Consider the following 19,215-nt stretch of genomic DNA (forward strand, 5'->3'; position numbering starts at 1 on the left):
TGTCTCAAACAATAAAGCATGCAAGCGCGAAGCACGAGCTTAATTTTTTGATATATGATAAAGGAGCATTTTGACAAATTTTGGTAAGAATTTCCAAAGAAGAAGACAAATTGAACACTGCAAGCGCGCAGCGCGAGCTGAAAATTTTGATATGTATAAACAATTTGTGTAAATCAAACAAAATAATGAAAGCTTGATGTGCAAGCTAAAATATTGTGTGCACATTGATTTCAGAACTGGATATATAAGTGCCATTTAATACTCTTGAATGGGATTCATTTCACTGGCAATGCGAGCGAAAATTTGTATAAAGTCTATTTTCCAATTCTTCCCCTCACCTTTTTTGTCCTTTGGGGTCGGGCCGGCCGTTACGAGGCTGTAAATCACACATCATGGGTATAATACCTCTTTCTTACTTTTCTTTCTGTTTTTCATAGTTTCTATCAAGGTAAAGACTTCACACTTTTTTCTGCAGGTTGTCAAAAAATAGGGGGGGGGGGCGGGGCCGCGGCTCGGCCCCCTCTGGATCCGCGCCTGAGAGAGGTCATAATTCCTCTTTTTAATGCTTGCAAATAATCAGCATTTAGTAATATGGACTGTAGAAGGGCATTTCAATGGTGTAAAATGTGACTTTGACGATTTTCTGTGGAAGATTTCTTGCCAGTAATATTTCGTATCGCAGCTCCCTGAGTCTAAATAGTCTGCTAGCGCACTGGGGCCCGTTTCTCAACACCGTCATAAGTCTAACTTCTTGACTAAATCGGAGATAGTGAGCTATATACTTGTCCGCTAACCGTTTCACGAAGCCCTCTTTACCAAGATCGGGTACAACAACCTCACTAAATATTTATGACACCTCCGAACCTGTCACAACTTCTTTCTTAATGACGTAGTGGCATCACGTGGGTAGACTATGACATGCAAAAGTGCCTAGAAATGTGAAAATTATAATCTTACGTAATCAATCAAAAATGTTGAAATTACATCAAAAAACAAGTTGGATGATCATTCTATGATCATGGTAATACAAAGAATCTACAAAAACTGTTGGTAATACTCCACAAAACCATTCATTTTGAAATAGTAAAATAATTTATTTGATAAAGATTCTACCACGTCAGGCCATCCATAAATGGACTCGTATTTGTCGTTTTCAGACCCCTATTAACATTTTGATAAATTCTATCTCTAATTTATGCATAGAATTTGTCAAATAGTAAGTTTCAGTATCTAAGATTTAAAAGAAAATTGTTAAACTATATTTTGATGATGTTTGGAATCATAAAATACCGTATAATTATCATCATTTTACAACGAAAACCGTTATGGTTTTACTTTCGTAAACTATTAAAATTGGATATCCCGGGGTACCCATCTCAACGTCCACATGTGATTAGTCACGAGATCAATTATTCATAATTCCATTTTCTCAGCAATTGAATGCTCAAGTCTTCATGGTCTAAGTATATATGGTGCATAATATACCTGTGCTATTATTCTTAAAAGATGAAATTCCCAATTCATCACAATATTTGCAATTTTGTTATAATTTTTCTTTTTGAAAATTATGCTATTTTGTGACTAAGGCTACGTCTCGTCTGCTCTTTTTACCGATAATATCGATATCAATGTTATTTAAGTTAGGGGCCTTTCGAGAAACGGGTTTAGTAAGATTGGAACTAACTCCGTGGTTGGTGGATAAAGATATGACTAACTTGTCAAGATGTAGAGAAACGGGCCCCTGCTAGCTAGCGCTAGCTGCAGTGGGTTCATGCATGCAAGCTCACGCACGCCAGGTTGAGCACCATTAATTGTTCAATTTCTTTTAAAGCTTTAATTCTGCATTTTCTTCTGTAATAAGTCAAGATTTCTGCCTGAACACCATATGGCAATATCATCGGCATACATAGAGACTTTTACAAATTTTTCTTTCAGTTTTAGATCATTCAACATTAAATTAAACAAAATTGGACTAATAACACTACCTTGGGGCGTTTCATTTTATAGAACAAATTGTGAAGATAACTGACCATGCATCATGCTGACCATCAACTTTTACCTTGCAATATCTACCTATGTAAAAATTAATTAATCCATTGTAATATTTTTCCTTTTCCTTTTATACCAGCTTGATGACATTTAAATACTATTCCCTTTCTCCATAAAAGGTCGTATGCCTTTTCAAGGTCAATGAAAATAACTAGAACATACTCCTTGTTTCTGTATGTCCGTTTCTGATTTTTTTTATTTCAGCCTGTGTTTTTTTTTTTTTGAATACTTTATTTTCTTCCTCTTTCAAATCAATAAGTTTACAATCACAATTCATATAAATAAAGATTCTTTGCATGTATACAATCAATAAACAATCAAACAAATAAATATATCAATATCAATGAGATTACAAATGATTACAAATGAAATTAAACTGCCAAATTTCTCTTCTATAACAATGTGAAAAAAAAACCCATATCAAACGACAAAATAACAAAGAAAAAAACTTTGTAAAAGATGACTTTTTTCCGGGATAGAATAGAAATAATCTCTTATGCAAATAATAATTGTAGAAGAAATAATGTGTTGGTGTCAGGGGCCCGTTTCTCAACACCGTCATAAGTCTAACTTCTTGACTAAATCGGAGATAGTGAGCTACTTGTCCGCTAACCGTTTCACGAAGCCCTCTTTACCAAGATCGGGTATAACAACCTCACTAAATATTTATGACACCTCCGAACCTGTCCTAACTTCTTTCTTAATGACGTAGTGGCATCACGTGGGTAGACTATGACATGCAAAAGTGCTTAGAAATTTTAAAATTATAATCTTACGTAATCAATCATAGAGGTTGAAATGACTTCACAAAACAAGTGGGATAATGCATTCAATGATAATTGTAATACAAATAATCTATAAAAACTGTTGTTAAATGCCACAAAACCATTCATTTTGAAATAGTAAAATGATTTAATCGAGAAAGGTTCTACCACGTCAGGCCATCCATAACTGAACTCGTATTTGTTGTTTTCAGACCCCTATTAACAGTTGGATAAATTCTATCTCTAATTTATGCATATAATTTGTCAAATATCGTATTTTTCGGTATCAATAATTAAAAATGTTTCGTTAAACTATATTTTGATGACGTTTAGAATCATGAAAGACCGTATAATTATAATCATTTTACAAAGAAAACCATTATGGTTTACTTTCGTAAACTATTAGAATTGGATATCCCGGGGGTACCCATCTCAACGTCCACAAGTGATTTTTTAGTCATGAAATGAATTATTCATAATTTAATTTTCTCTGCAATTGAATGCTCCAGTCTTCATGGTCTAAGTATGTATGATGCATAATTCACGTGTGCTAATATTTTGAAAAGATTTATTTCCCAATTTATCACAATATTTGCAATTTTGTCATAATTTTTAATTTTGTTAATTATGATATTTTGTGACTAAGGCTACGTCTCGTCTGCTCTTTTTACCGATAGTATCGATATCAAGGTATTTTAGTTAGGAAGCCTTTCGAGAAACAGGTTTAGTAAGATTGGAACTAACTCCGTGGTTGGTGGATAAAGATATGACTAACTTGTCCATGTGTTGAGAAACGGGCCCAGATACTTGTAATGCTGCCCTCTACGTTCATTATCCGAACCTCGACGTCCTCTCCAGCTTCGCCTTCGAGAATTGGCACGACGGAAAGCTTAGATTTCGGCCACTTTGCAAGCCCAAGATTGTAAGTATGAAACGCCTTTTTTAAAATACATTTTAGCGGTATTTGGGTTTAGTTGTTAAATTATTTGTACTATTAATTAGTGACCGCTTATTGTCATGGTTCTCCAATTCACGCTCGCTGCTAAAGTGCTAAACTGCTACGCTAACCCGGCAGTCTCAGGCCCAGGGGCGCCCGGCCGCTTCGCGGGCCGTTGGCTAGACCAAAAGCTGCCTTAAGCTTCAGACTTCAGTCTCTGTATTTTGGTTGTTCCGCTGAACTGCGTTGGCTCCACTCACCATACATAGAGTAGACTGAAAAGCTTGGAGGCCCGTACGTACAGACAACGTATTTTAGCAGTAACGTTAGATCTAACAGCGCAAACCTGATTTTCCGATCGTTTTTTTGTACATAAAATGTCATATTATGAAAAAGAAATCACATCCATATTTACGAAAAAAATGTTTAAAATTCAGAAATATCGTACCTTAGTCTTAGACCTCAGTTACCGCTAATTCTTTTGAAATGATGATCGAAACATCGTCATCTTCGATCCTTTCGTTGGTCAACGAAAGTTGCCATCTTGGATGACGTCATCATCACAGACGTATTTACCAGTCGCTACCTATCGCGATTTGTGCCGCTGCTTTGCGCTTGGACATATTGATGTGCGTGCGTTCGGAACTTGTCGCTCGCATTGATTGGCCAAGATATCGAAAATTTAATCGGAAAGCCTTGATAAAAGCACAACTCGTTGACGGCTGCCATATTTTCCTCTCCGGCAGAAAGTAAAAAAATAAGGAATAACCCGGGGAATAACTCGTCGGTAACGTATATTTTCGAAATATTATAAAATGTATATAGTATCAATAGAAAGATTAGAGTCTAACGAAAATAGTGGACCTTCGTCCAAGATAATATAATGTCATTTAGAATCTAAAAGAAGTAAAATATCTGGACAAAACCCGTCCGCCGAATTGTCGGACCAGATTACACATGCAGGCTCGTACTGACACATTACCGTCGGTGAATGGGGATTGTAGTAAAATGTCAGAAATTGTTGAATAAATCCCCAGAAACGACGGTTATTCCTGTCTAGCCTACACATATCTCCCTACTTTTTTCCCTCAGCTTTTTTAGATTAGATAAGTTACATTATAGATCTAGTTTCTGCCTCTAGGCTCTACTTTCCTCCCATATCTCATACCAGCTCAGCTCCAATTTTTCGTCCCTTATTCAGGCGATATAATAATTATTATATATTTTTTTTTACTCTCCACTCACCTCTTAGATTTACCACTTAATTATTTTGCTTATTTTCAAGCTCAGCTCAAATTTTTCCTCCCTGATTCAGGCGATATAATAATTATGTATTTTCTTTTTTCTCTCAACTCACCTCTTAGATTTACCCCTTAATTATTTTGCTTATTTTCATGTTTACTAATAAGTATTTTTTTTCTTAATACACCCCCTCTCTCATACAGCATCAGCTTCTTTATTAACCAAGGGCTCCCGCCCGCGTAGCAGGCGGGAGCCCAGGACCTCACGTGTAAGGCATACTCACCTGACGAGCGTGAAGTATGGTCAAAATAATTCTCCGAATAAATAGTTAAAACAGAAATCAAGCACTCACCACGATTATATGGATGAAGGTCTAACGAGTGGCAGTTTCCTGACATCTGGGCACAAACTGGAACCTCAAAAAACGAAAAGTTCTCTCCTACCCCAGTCTCGATCGGCCATTTTGTTACGATTCGTAACACTTCTTTATTTGCTTTTACCCTTTAGGCAATTTGCTTCCCTTCCATATAGAACCTATAGGCCCTACAGGTTTTTTTTTTCTTCTACTATATAGTCTTCTGTTTTTTTTCCCTTCACACCCAGCAGATTACAATATCAATTACACCATATATGGTCGCATTTCATAAGTTGGGTATGCAAAAAGGGTGGCGTATGAACAATTTTCCACACGGTGCCATGGATAAATTGTTGCTACATCACAGTATCTTGACCAAATTTATTGAGTAATATCTCATTTTGAAGCTAGAACTATAGGCTAAATATATTACTATGAATTAAATCAATACAATATCAGGAACAAAAACTATAGCACATTAAGTTTGAAGTAACAGGGGTGGCGGAGCCGGTGGATGCGGAGCCGGTGGATGTGGTAAATGATAAAATATTAATTAAACCTAATTAACAACTTACTATAATATGTAATATGACTGTTATCCTCATATTTCTGGGCGTTTTAAAACAGGGAACAACTAAATGTCATAAAAATTTGACAATTTTGAAAATATGCAGCATTGGAATACATGTGTATGTCAGCTCTGATCTGCAACCTAATCAATTAGTAAACCGGAGAGATTTGGTTAATTATCTAATTTGTAATCTTAATTTTTAGTACAAATGTTGTGTATCATTGCAACAAACATTTCTACCCATGATATTGTCATTTTGCCAAGCATATAAATACAGTGACAGGTATTTTGGGGGCAAAAATGTGAAATTAAATACTGTTAATTAATTAGTATAATTAATATGCATACAATAATAGATAATTATTTGATTTTTGGTACAGATTTAATTACTGATGTTTAAAGATTATAACTGCAAAATACTAGGGTGATCCAACGTTGCATTAACTTTTGACACCATTTTATGTGCAGCAGGTCCAATTTGAGAAAAACACATTTCAAAATTCACAATTACATTGACGTCTATGTAATAATTAGCTGTTAATTAGTCATTTTAAGGAAAAATAAAGATATTTGAGACTTAAAATTTTTTCATTATTTAGAGAATGGTAATAGCTATAACATATCAAAAAATAAAATTTTTGACCATTTTTACCCTGTTCGCGAAATTGGACCACCTTATGACATGCGACCATATATTTTTTTGTTCATATACATTCCCTTTTGGATATTTATATACTTTTATACTTACAGATTTATTTTTACACTTACTTTCTTCTCTTAGTTTGTTTATTGCTCTTTCATACTTTTTTGAAAGTATGAAAGAGCACCTGATCAGTTGTTCCCCATTCTTTCCCTTTTTCTCCTTGCACCAGTTTATTATGCCTTTAAGTTTCTTTGTTACCGGTTTGACCCACCTCTCACTAATTCTCGTTATTCATCTCTTCCTCATACCCTCTATCACTGTTTTATTCCAGATCCTGTTTGATGTTGCCTGCCTCATATCTTAATCCCTCTTGGCTTGAGGTCTTTTTTTGGCCTTACTTACACTAACTTCCCTTTGTGTCTGCCTACTCCTTTTCTTGCATCCCCTTCATTAACCTGATTGGTCATCTCTTCTCACTAATGCCCCTTTTGTCTCCTTGTTTCTAGTGTTGCTGTTGGATGTCTGTGGTCTATATTATGGTTGTTCCACTTTACATGTTTGTCATGTTTGCCTCCGACGAAGATTCTGCTAGGATCGAAAGCTTAGGCCTCTTTTGACTCTCTAAAAGATCTATTTAAGAAGGAAAAGTCAGATACATACCAAAATATGGCTTTATTCCATCAAAAATTCAAGTGTGTGTAATTCCCAACGGCATCGGTTTATTTAGTCAGAAAAATAAATACCCAATAATCTTGGAGAGTAGACTAGTCATAATATCGGTTGATAACCGTTATGTAACCCATGGCTTTCAACAATTCCTGCTAGCTCAGTGAGTAAGGCGACAGACTGGAGATGCTTCGTTCTGCAGCGAGAGGTTCGAATCCAAGTTCCCACCTGAAGTAAGAAGAAAAAAAAGAAGAAAACAGAGAAAGACAGAAGGGGGCTTTGGAGAAGTATTTCTTAAAATTAGTGGAGGGGACATCCGGGGGGGGGGGGGGGGGGAGCACTCAGTATATAATGCATAGTGGGTATGTGCCGCGGAGGGAACCCCCATTTTTACACCAAAATTTCCGTTCCAAGGCATCTAGCATTTTTGTCTTATTGAGAAAAAAAAAAGCCACTCCAAGGCATAGCATTTTGTTCTTATCGAGAAAAAAGAATAAAGAAATCCGCTCCAAAGCTTCGCATATTTTTCGTTAGGCCGTTCCGGTCGCATTGATCTGCTGCAATTTTGGTGAAAAGCGGCCGCCAAGCGCTGTCCGACCATCGTCTCTGCGCAAGCGCACCTGGCGGAGCCGGAGGCCGCGCTATCTGCATCATGCACGCACGCCCGTTCCATATAGGGGTGCATATGCACGTACTCACACGCTGGGGATCCGTTCCAAGGACCCCCGTTTTCACAAAATTGTAGTTCCGAAGCCCGTTCCGAGGACCCTCCTTTACAATAAGCCCGCTCCAAGGCCCCCGTTTTTTGTCTCGACCACGGCACACCCCTACCACTTTTTTGGTCGAGTGCCCCTCCCCCCCCCCCCGGGGGACATATGGAAGTCTTTCCCTAGAATTCTGCATTCTTAATGAGCTTGTAGCGGACGATATTATCACCTCTTTTTATTTGGCCATTGCTTGCAACAACTGGCAGCCGGCAGCCGTCTGTTTTGAAATTCGAGGAGTGTTTTTGTCTCGCCTGCATAGCAGAGTGAGACTATACAGTGCGTATAAAAAAAGTTTACACTTTGAAAAAATCCTGTAAAATTATACATTTGTAATATTCTGAAGATTTTTCCACATTTTAACATTAGTACAGATCCATTAAAGCAAATGATGATATACATGTAACTGTCGAAAAATATTTCCGCTTGAGTGAGCACCACTTACTTTTAAAAAGTTTGTGAAAAATGATTTGCGCAGAACTTTGAAATAATTATGCGAATAAAAGTAGAACTTAAACATGAAGAAAAAGTGGAATTTACATGTAGCTAGTAAAATTGATTTAAAGATATCTTTTAACCCTTTTGACTTATTTCCTTGCCCACAGACACTTGAAAGTGTGCGTTGCGCCCCACCCCACTCCCCCACACACCGAGGCCATCGTGACAATATTTGCTTTACACTGAGCTGTGATTTACGTGGAATGGCTTGGGCTTTATTTTCATTTTGTTAATGAAAATAAAGTTGGAAAATGTGGGAGAAATAAATATTAAATGAAAAATGAAACGTATAAACCCACTTTCAATGATAAAAACTTCATGAAAAAATGCTGGAGATGTCTGATATAAACTTTTGTTCAGATTCAGTTATGTCCTCAGATTTATGGTAAAGGTTGTGCTTACTAAGTGGTAAAATTTCAATTTGGGTGGCAAGATTGTTACAGAATGCTTGAATGTGTCCGTTTGATTTCAATTGACTACAATTGCAAGGTAAATGTATGAGAAATGTTTCGCAGGGCAAGTTTGATTTCGCCCTTCTCCCTTGACACAGCGTGAAAATGAGCATTTCTGCGCAAACAGATTTCTGCGAGCTTTACAAAAAAAGACAGCACTCAAGTGTAACATTCTGACAAAACCTTTACTTTCATTGGATAGATGAGACCCAAACCCAAAAATATATGTGAAAAATTTACCCACGTGTATATTTTTTCATTCCCAGGGCTTTTTCAAAGTGTAAACTTTTTTTTATACGCACTGTATAGGCGCCGCTTTGTCGGCGGCGTCAACATCAAATCTTAACCTAAGGTTAAGTTTTTGAAATGACATCATAACTTAGAAAGTATATGGACCTAGTTCATGTCACATGACTAAGGTCAAAGGTCATTTAGGGTCAATGAACTTAGACCATGTTGGGGGAATCAACATCAAAATTTTAACCTGAGGTTAAGTTTTTGAAATTTCATCATAACTTAGAAAATATATGGACCTAGTTCATTATAGAGAAATGCCAGTAGTTGCAGTAAACACTGATTTCATGAGAAAGTCTGTAAAACCAGGCTTAACCCTAAATAGACTGGGCTATTTCGACGCCTATAAAGACTGGGGGGGGGGCTGATTCAGCCCCCCCTTATGATCTCGGCCGTTGATCACGCGATCGCGACGAAAATTGGCACACGCGTTACCCATGGCATTATCTACAAAACTATAACATCAAATTCGGCAAAAAATCTCATGTCTCATTAATTATGCTAATTTATGCGTAAAATCATAAGTTTGCTCTAATTAATAAAATAATGCCCCTGAAATGCTAATTTTTGTTTCACATACTTTAGATAGGCATCTGATCAAATTGATTTTAAAAAAATTTCAAAATCAAATTTATTTTCTTATGTATTCTATTGTTTTCTAAATTTCTTATGTATTTCTTTGTTTTTCGACTTTTTGTTTTTTATTGTTTTTTCAATGGAAATTGTCGGGGACTTTATTTTGACCTTAAACTAGATAAAATTAATTGATTTTAAGCAGTAAAAGGAAAAATAATGAAACATTTATGAATTTTGGCTAAGAACACTATTTGCATTGGATTTGTACACAAATTCACGTTTTTGAGTAATTTGGGGTCTGCATGCACTTACGAAATGTTGCGTAATTTCGGAACCGCGTAACCGGGAGTCACAATTTTGGTCTCAAAAGTTGCGCGAGACTTGAAAGTAAAAAGTCAGCGAGCGACGCGTTCAAAAAATTTCGCACAGCGGATTTATCGCGAAAAATGTCGAGGGGGGGCTGAATCAGCCCCCCCCAGTCTTTTTAGGGTTAATAGTCAGAATATCATCGAGGATCTAGATCTGGTATAGTTACAAAAACTGAATTTTGTGAAATCTTGAAATCTACGCTGAAAAACTGAAGATCACCAACATAGATAGACACACGTGGGACAGTGTATTATTATTGCTGGAATAAAGACCCGACGGAAGTGACCGAATCCGCGCTTATTTTGCTTATTTCTCAGCAATTACACAGTTTCTCCCAGAATCCTTTGGCACATACTTTTTATTCATACAAAGAGACACTTGGGTGGTCATTATATTAGATTCTGTAAAAAGTCATTTTGAGATCGTTACCAAAACTGGAATTTATCTTTAAACTTGGACGTAAGGTTAATCAAGTATCACCAAACATCCTGCATGAGTTTCATGTCACATGACAAAGGTCAAAGGTCATTTAGGGTCAATGAACTTTGGCCAATTTGGGGGTATCTGTTGAATTACCATCATAACTTTGAAAGTTTATGGATCTGATTCATGAAACTTACAAGTTTGTACATAAGAGTAATCAAGTATCACTGAACATCCTGTGCGAGTTTCAGGTCACATGATCAAGGTCAAAGTTCATGTAAGGTCAGCGTTGGAATTACACGGGGGCGACGGGCGATTTCGCCCCCATGACAGCCAAAATCGCCCCTAAAAATTCTCAAAACCCAATGCTTTGGGGCGACTATTTTAAAGTGGCCCCAATAAAATACCATCGACAATGTAAAAAAATACTTCACACAATTACGTTCTCCGGCGCCGGAGCAAGTGCATCGTTTATATCGCCCTTGCCAGCTTTAAAGGACAAGTCCACCCCAACAAAAACTTGATTTGAATAAAAAGAGAAAAATTCAACAAGCACAACACTGAAAATTTCATCAAAATCGGATGTAAAATAAGAAAGTTATGGCATTTTAAAGTTTCGCTTATTTCAACAAAATAGTTATATGAACGAGCCAGTTACATCCAAATGAGAGAGTTGATGACATCACTCACTCACTATTTCTTTTGTATTTTATTATATGAAATATGAAATATTTTGATTTTCTCGTCATTGTCATGTAAAATGAAGTTTCATTCCTCCCTAAACATGTGGAATTCCATTATTTTAACATTTTCTGCTTCAGACAAGGAGGTCCTAATTGTCAAATTCGTAAAAATTGAAATATTGTATAATTCAAACAATAAAAAACAAAAGAAATAGTGAGTGAGTGACATCATCGACTCTCTCATTTGGATGTAACTGGCTCGTTCATAAAACTATTTTGTTGAAAATAAGCGAAACTTTGAAATGTCATAACTTTCTTATTTTACATCCGATTTTGATGAAATTTTCAGCATTGTGGTTGTCTGATTTTTCTCTATTGATTCAAATCAACATTTTTCTGAGGTGGACTTGACCTTTAAGTTGAATGGTTGATGCAATATCCGAGCCTTCCGAAACACCGGAAGCTTCGCGACTGTAAATAAACACGCAATGCAATATGGGATGCGGAGTGCGCATAGTCTTTAGCACAGGCTTTTTAAGAATTGTTGACGCACTTGCCGCATGGCTTATGTACGCGTGCACGATTAGACTGCACAGCTGGTAACGAGACCACATGCATCTTACGGTACGTGTACTAGGCATGCACAGAATTGTAAGCGATCAGCTGGTGATTGTGACAGCTCGGCTGTCGACATCGTTGAGTCGGAGTGCGAGATGGATAAGCAGCGAAGCCGTATCGTACATGTATGAATTTAAATATCTGGAAAGCTAATATCAAGTAACTTTCAATTTACGATAAGCACAGTTTCAAATTGCCAAGTGCGTCTCTTTTTCAATACCAATAGTTTTTCCTAGACCAAAAGCTTCGGTCGGTCTCTGTTATGTTGGTTGTTCAGCTGAACTCCGTTGGCTTCACTCAAATTAAAAAATTAAAAAATGTTAAACTCCTCAAAACAGACGGCTGCCAGCTGTCTAGGTTTTTCGTTTTGTGTCTTGTTGTGTATGATGCCGCAATATTTCATTTAAGCTTTAAGTTGACAATGTTTCACTTTGAAATTTTATTCATTTCTAAAACATTTGTTAAAATTTTTTAAACATAATTAAAAAACATCAAAAATCATTATGATTTTTGTTAGATGATTGGATTGTTTCATTGTTTGCTTGAAGTTTGAACTTTTTACTCTTTCTTTCTTTTCTATCCCTCTTTCTTCATCCTTCTATCCTTTCTGCCTGCCCTTTTTTGTTCCATCTATCTTTATTTACTATCTCTCTTTCCTGATCCTTTCTCTCCCTCTCTCTGTTCATTTTTCTTTCTTTCCTCCTTTTTCTTACCTGCCTTCTTTATTAAATTTCCCCTTTTTATATCCTTCATTCTTTCTTTCCTAAATTTTTTCATTGCTTCCTACTCCCTTCCTCTCCTTCTTTTAATTCTTTTCTCCTTCAATTATTTTTTTTTCATTATCTTTAATATATCCCTTCATTCTTTCCTCCTTTCTTTCTTTCTTTACTTTATTTTTCCTTCTAATTCTTTTCCCTTATTCTTTCTTTACCTCCCTTCCTTCCTTCCTCCCTCCCATTTCTGTTTTTCTCCTTTCTTTGTGTCTTTCTTTCAAAGAATGAAGGAATCATTTTTCTTTCCTTCATTCTTACTTTCCTCCTCATTTTTTTGTACTTTTTTCTTTCGCTCCTTTATTGTCTTTCATACATCTTCCCTTCCTTTACTTGTCTTTTTTCTACATTCAATTCAAAGAATTACGAAAGCCCTTTCTCTCTTATTCTTTATTTCATCCTCATTTCATTCAAACGTTCTTTTTTTTTGTTTTCCTTCATTTTCTCCTTTACTTTTTCTTTCTTTTCTATTCACCTTTTTCTTTTGTCTTTTCTTTCTCCTTCATTCTTTCGTTCACCCTCCTTTTCCAATTCTTTATATATTTTTTTACAAGTCTAACACTGTGTTAGCCTTCTTTGTTGATCTTTTTTGTCGATTGTCCCATATTTCATTTTGTGAAATCTGGTCACCCTGTGTACGACTGTACGTTTTCAAAATGTCCCATACATAACTGTCCCATACGTAACATGTCATTAATTTGTTTAATTAGAGTCTGTAATTAGAGGGATTTGGCTTATGACATGAAACTTACCTTAGATATACACTGTACTAGAGTATTGTGACTTCTATCACACTAGGTTACAAGTTGTTAACTGAAATACTTTCAGAGAATTCTCAACTTGAAAAAAAAAAAAATTAAAAATTGTATTTTTTTCTGTGTCCCATACATAACGGCACATCTTTTCTCCTTTGAAGGTCAAGGTCATGTGTCACCATTTTTTGCATGATTATTCTTCTAGATATCTACCATCATTAGGGTATTCAATCTAATCAGAGTCATTGAACACTATTTTTAAGGTCATTGAAGCCTCTGAAATGTCCCATATGTAACTTGCGCGAATTCTTGGACTTGACCGGGATATGAATTCAGCCACGAGAGAACTTGGATAAATCTTGCTCATTAACATAGGGGCTTGCAGACTGACTGTTGACAACTGGGGCAGCCCGAACACAAGTGTTGAGGTCCATCATTCGGGCCGGGGCAAACTTAGCCAGGAGGCTCCTGGAGAGTAAAAGTTATTCTACTATGTGTAGGCTTAATCTCCATGGAACTTGGGACGGCTCTATGCGCACCAAGTACTTTGGAGACAGCAAACAATGACTTTGTAGTTTGTTAATCCAAAATACTTGTTTTCTTTAAAGGTCAAGTCCACCACAGATAAATGTTGACTTAAATAAATAGAGTAGAATTATTAGATGGAATGGCATTCTAGACTAAATGAAAGTAGACCATGTGGGGAATGGATGAACTGTTAGTAGGCCAAAATTACGAGTTGGCAATTGGACGAATTAGTATTAGATGAATTTATTTATTTTATTTATTTATTTTATTTCCAGGCAAAAGACATCAAGAATAAGTACAAGAAGGAGAAATTACCACCGACTAGTGCCTGAGGATGACTAAAAGAAAAACTAGTTTCTGTTATGAAGCTCTCCTCACTAATCGGGGTTTACAAAATTAAATATACAAAAATAAAATCGGTATAAAATGACAATATACATGTATGTTTAGAAACATTACTTATTAAAACAATAAGGAGTGTTTGTTTTCATGTGTAATTATAATATCCAGTCAATATGGAATGTTCGTGTATTTATTTAAACAAACAATTATCAGATATATAGTAAAGCCTGAGGAGGTGGAATTGTGTAATATATTGTAAAAACGTAAATGTTACCATATCAGAAAATAAACAATAGACGAACTTGACAATAACTATCATGCTCCAAAGTAACACAAAAAGCAAAAATATAGCATCAAAGTTACTGTCAAATACATGTATACAATATTCAGAGATAGAGAGAAAGAGAGAGAGAGATGGGGAGGGAGAGAGAAGAAGTAGAAGAGGAATAAAGAGTTTAGAGAACTGGGGTAGAATGAAATGAAAGAGAGAGAGAGGGGGGGGGGGGGGCAATAAAGAGACGAAGCATGATCGACATACAAAAATCTGCATGAGTACAGTTGGTAAACTAGCATAGGAATAAACATAATGAACGGTGCAAGAGCAAATAATTTCATGGCAGTAATTAACAAAATGCATAACAAAGGGTACAATATTGAAGCCAAGTATATAAGGCTAAATACGTGCCATTTGTAAATATTGTAAATATACCGGCTGGGGCTGGGCATGGATGCGATGCCCTTCTTTTTGACTGGCTTTAATATTTAACTTTTAAAGTTTTGAAGGCCGAAAGCAAGTCAAAACACATAATGGTAACTTTTGTTTTATCCTTTCCGCACACTGCACTTGTATAAAAATGTTTAAATGTTTAAAAAAATAAAAATGTTTTAAAAAGTTGTATAAAAATGTAGAAATGTGCATGCATTCTATAGACTATGGACTATGTACATGTGGAGCGTTGTGGCCCAGTGGATTAGTCTTCGGACTTTGAAACAGAGGGTGTGGGTGCGAATCCCAGCCATGGCGTAGTTTCCTTCTGCAAGAAACTGATCCACAATGTGCTGCACTCAACCCAGGTGAGGTAAATGGGTAACGGTAGGAAGTAATTCCTTAAGAAGCTGTGTGCGCTATGAACGCCTAGCTTAGCCGGGTAATATAGGAGCGCCTTGAGCACCTAACAAGGTGGATATGTGCGCAATATAAATATCCTATATTATTATTATTATTATTATTGTGAAGCTAAAGTGGCCTTCTAAAAATAATGAAATTGAACTTTAATAAGTCCTGCAGGGGTCATGTGTATTTGTAGGTGAAAATGGATGAGATACATTTTCGCTGTTGCCTTGTTGAAGGCAATTTGGTTTCATTGTGTAATTTGTATTGTACTGTGATCTCTATTTTACCCATATTCTCTTTCTGTTTTACAATGTATCTCACGATTCTAGAGAAGCAGATGCAACAATGGAGACTTCCCTGATGCACATAGATCAGGAAGGTCAAAGGTCAGATGACGTTGAATCTAACACTCCATCAACAATACAAGGTCATCAAGATGAAACCATCTGTCTGACCAATTCCATGGAGATAGAAGACGAATGTGCAGGAGATGATTATACCAATGAAAAGAATGATGATGATACCACTGAGAGGAAGGAGATGGAGATTGATCCATCAGAGGAAGTGAAGAAAAAGTTTGTAGAGGAGCCTGAAAACACCAATAGTGATGATTACTGTGATACCAAGGATACTGGTGATGGTCTTCATAGCAACGAGATGGTGGTTCTTCTGTCAGAAGGAGAGCTCAAGTTCGTTATAAAGCAAGAACCTGAAGACACCGATGGTCATACCAATGTCAATTGTTGTGACTCCTTCCTTCCATCAGTACATAGGGAGCTCCAATCCTTTATAAAGGAAAAGCCTGTTGATATTGAAGAGGAACGCCTGATTTCTAATACAAAGGAAGAGTCTGCAGACAGTTATGAAGGATCTTTTCTGCATGAACCACAATTATGCAGCAATCAAGGTTTGTTTCTGTATTTGTAGTCAGTGTTGTAGTGCCTTGATGCTCGGTCTTGGCCCAAGGTGCCTTAAATAAGGCCTACTTTTCCAAAGCCATGGCCTTAAGGAGAGGGCCTTGGCCTTGAGGATGTTGAGCCTGGGCCTTTGCCTTGGGTATTGAAGCCTTGGCTTTAGGGCCTTGGCTTAGGGTTTGGGCCTTTTCTCCTACACTGATTGTAGTTTGTGTTTGTAGCATGTACTGCGATTTCATGAGGTTTTCATTCTGGGGGATGGGGTTGGACTACAGCTCTCTTTTGCTGTAAAAATGTCAAAATTGAAGTGGGATCTGTTGAACAGTACAAAAATTATGAAATTTTGTGTTGTTTGTCAAAATTTGTATGAATTTGTATCAATTTGCACTGATATTTTGTTTTCATTCTCTTTTGTTTAGTTTTTACAGCAATTAACAATTTTTATTTAGATTGGATTTCAGTTTTGATAAATACCCGGTATTGTTTATGTAGCCTTCTACTAATAAAACCCCAAAATGTTTTCTTAGCTTGTTTTGATAGAGTTTGTGACATATCTATTATAATGATGATAAATAACATTTTGACACAAAATATTGCAAATTTTACATTTGTAAAATTAATTCAATTTAATTACTTTTCTCCTTTATCTTTGTACCAGTAAAGCTTAAAGTGAGAGCTATTTCTTCCTCAGTATTAAACATCTTCACCATATTGTCAGTATCGATGGTTCAATAAGGAAAGCAAACTTCAAACAAAATATGTCTGGGATAAATCTTAAATTGTAAGTCACTGTTTCTCCCTGCTCTTTTTATCTTAGGTGGGAATCCAAGTATTCAGAGCACCTCTCAAGGGACTGGAAACACTGGGGATATATCAGGTGATACGTCATGTGACAGGTCACATGGGAAACATCTTCAAGAGGAGGTTCCACTGCAATTCCATCTTGGAAACCAGTCAGATTTAACTGAGAGAGAGAGCAGCTCATCAAGTGAGTCTCTCTTACCAAACAAAGTGGACTCTCTTGAAGGAGAGAGTGCTACTACGAGTTCCTCCGTATTAAATGGCGATGGTAAAAGATTGGATGGGAATACAGACAGCAGAGGAAATAAGTTTTGTTGTTCAATCTGCAATGAAGAATTCAAAAGCCGGGATTGTTGGTGGAGCCATGTGAAGATCCATTGGGAAGATAAGTCTTACAAATGTACTTACTGTGAGGAAAGATTCCGGAAACACAACGATCTAAGGAATCACTTAACAATCCACGCTGAGGAACGGTTGCAAGTTAGCGACAAACTCTTTGATGATGACTCAAATCTTCAATCAAGTGTGGTGGTTTATATAAATGAAAAGCAAGATCATTGCTCAAGTAAAGATAAGAGTTCCGAAGAGGATGCGTGCATTGAAAAGTACTATAAGTGTTCCAGTTGTGAATGGCGGTTCCAATCCTCTGCTGCTCTGGAGAGGCACATGGCATCACATCTTGAGTGTTTTTCTTGTAAGAAAGTATTTGCCAAATTTGATCAGCTCAAATACCATATTATGATGAGTCACAAGGGAGAGAACCCCAGTCTGTTGAGGCCAAACAAGTGTTCTGTTTGTAAGAAATCATATCACACACTTGGTGACCTGAAAAGCCATATGGGAATCCACAAAGAAAAAGTGCAGCATCAGTGCTCTGTCTGTAAACAATCATATCACACGCTTGGTGAGCTGAAAAGCCATATGAGAATTCACAAAGAAAAAATGCAGTACCAGTGCTCTGTTTGTGAGGCAGCGTTTTTCCGATTGGTTCTGCTAAATGCCCATATGCGAATGCATACGGAAGAAAGGCAGTATGAATGTTCTGAGTGTAAGGAAGTATTCCACAGAGCTGATCTGAGAATGCATGTCAGATCACACGATGTAGAGTGGCCAAAAAAGTGTTCTTTATGTGACGACAGCTTTACCTCTTGGGCACGTCTTATTGATCATCAACTTAAACACACAGGAGAAAAACCATATTTATGCTCCATCTGTAAGGAAGATTTTACAAGAAAAGTTGATGTCGATCAACACATGGAGATTCATACGCAAGAAAAACCTAGTGATATGAACAAGAATACAAGAGAAAGGTTATTTGAGTGTACTCATTGTAAGAAAACATTCTTCAAAGCTCATTGTCTCAAACGTCACATCCGAATCCATACAGGAGAAGAACCATGTAAGTGCGCCGAGTGCGGGGAGTGCTTTTCATTTTGGGGGCAACTTAGAATTCACAAAATAAAACACACTGGAATAAAACCATATCTGTGCTCCATTTGTGGGAAAAATTTTTGGCAAAAACGACAGTTAAGTGACCATATGAAAAATCATACGGGAGAAAGGCCATATATATGTCCTTTTTGTTCAAAGAGTTTCAAATCTAAAGCATATTTGAGGTCTCACATTCTTAGATGTCACTGACATAAATCCGGTCGGAGCAGTGTGGGGGATGATAGCAATATACTGATCTGAAAGTTTGAACCCCCCCCCCCACACTAAGGGCTAGGTTTATGAACATTCATGCACATACTGCTACCATCTTTCAGTTAAAGAACTATTTTTTCAATATCTATAAAGTAATGATTATGCGAACAAGTGAAGACGAAATGTCATAAAACCTCTTTCAATTGGTGAGTAATTATCACATCACGGGCAATACGTATGTGTGTATACTGTAAATAAGTACATTATATACCATCTTTCAGTTAGATGCCTATCATGAAATTTGTTTGATGGCTAATAGTGTGATGGATTTGTTGGGATATAAAGAAAAAAAGAAGTGAATTAACGGAAATGCAGGGAGATTGTATTTTTGCGAGCATTGAAAATGTTGCTTCTGAACAGTCATTAAAAATGATGTGCATATA

At 36.6% G+C, this 19,215-nt stretch overlaps 1 protein-coding gene across 2 annotated transcripts; it reads left to right on the forward strand.

Moving 5' to 3' along the window:
- Nucleotides 1-3,622: 3,622 nt before the first annotated feature.
- Nucleotides 3,623-18,938, forward strand: LOC121420511 (zinc finger protein 271-like). 2 transcript variants are annotated; one of them, XM_041615177.1, is made up of 3 exons: nucleotides 3,623-3,735; nucleotides 15,743-16,320; nucleotides 17,145-18,938. In XM_041615177.1, exons 1-3 carry the CDS (start codon nucleotides 3,626-3,628, stop codon nucleotides 18,767-18,769), a joined length of 2,313 nt encoding a protein of 770 aa, XP_041471111.1. In that variant the 5' UTR covers nucleotides 3,623-3,625; the 3' UTR covers nucleotides 18,770-18,938. The 2 variants fall into 2 exon arrangements, with proteins under 2 accessions (XP_041471111.1, XP_041471112.1); XM_041615178.1 differs by having other exon boundaries at nucleotides 3,667-3,739.
- Nucleotides 18,939-19,215: the final 277 nt, after the last annotated feature.

Source organism: Lytechinus variegatus, chromosome 8, assembly GCF_018143015.1.
Source record: "Lytechinus variegatus isolate NC3 chromosome 8, Lvar_3.0, whole genome shotgun sequence".
NCBI lineage: Eukaryota > Metazoa > Echinodermata > Echinoidea > Temnopleuroida > Toxopneustidae > Lytechinus > Lytechinus variegatus.

What these genes read in the sequence shown, in the direction of transcription:
- LOC121420511 (XM_041615177.1), top strand. Translation starts at nt 3,626, where the DNA reads ATGCTGCCCTCTACGTTCATTATCCGAACCTCGACGTCCTCTCCAGCT. An exon ending in CACTTTGCAAGCCCAAGATT is followed by an intron (nt 3,736 to 15,742) that starts GTAAGTATGAAA and finishes TCACGATTCTAG; the next exon opens with AGAAGCAGATGCAACAATGG. An exon ending in ACAATTATGCAGCAATCAAG is followed by an intron (nt 16,321 to 17,144) that starts GTTTGTTTCTGT and finishes TTTTTATCTTAG; the next exon opens with GTGGGAATCCAAGTATTCAG.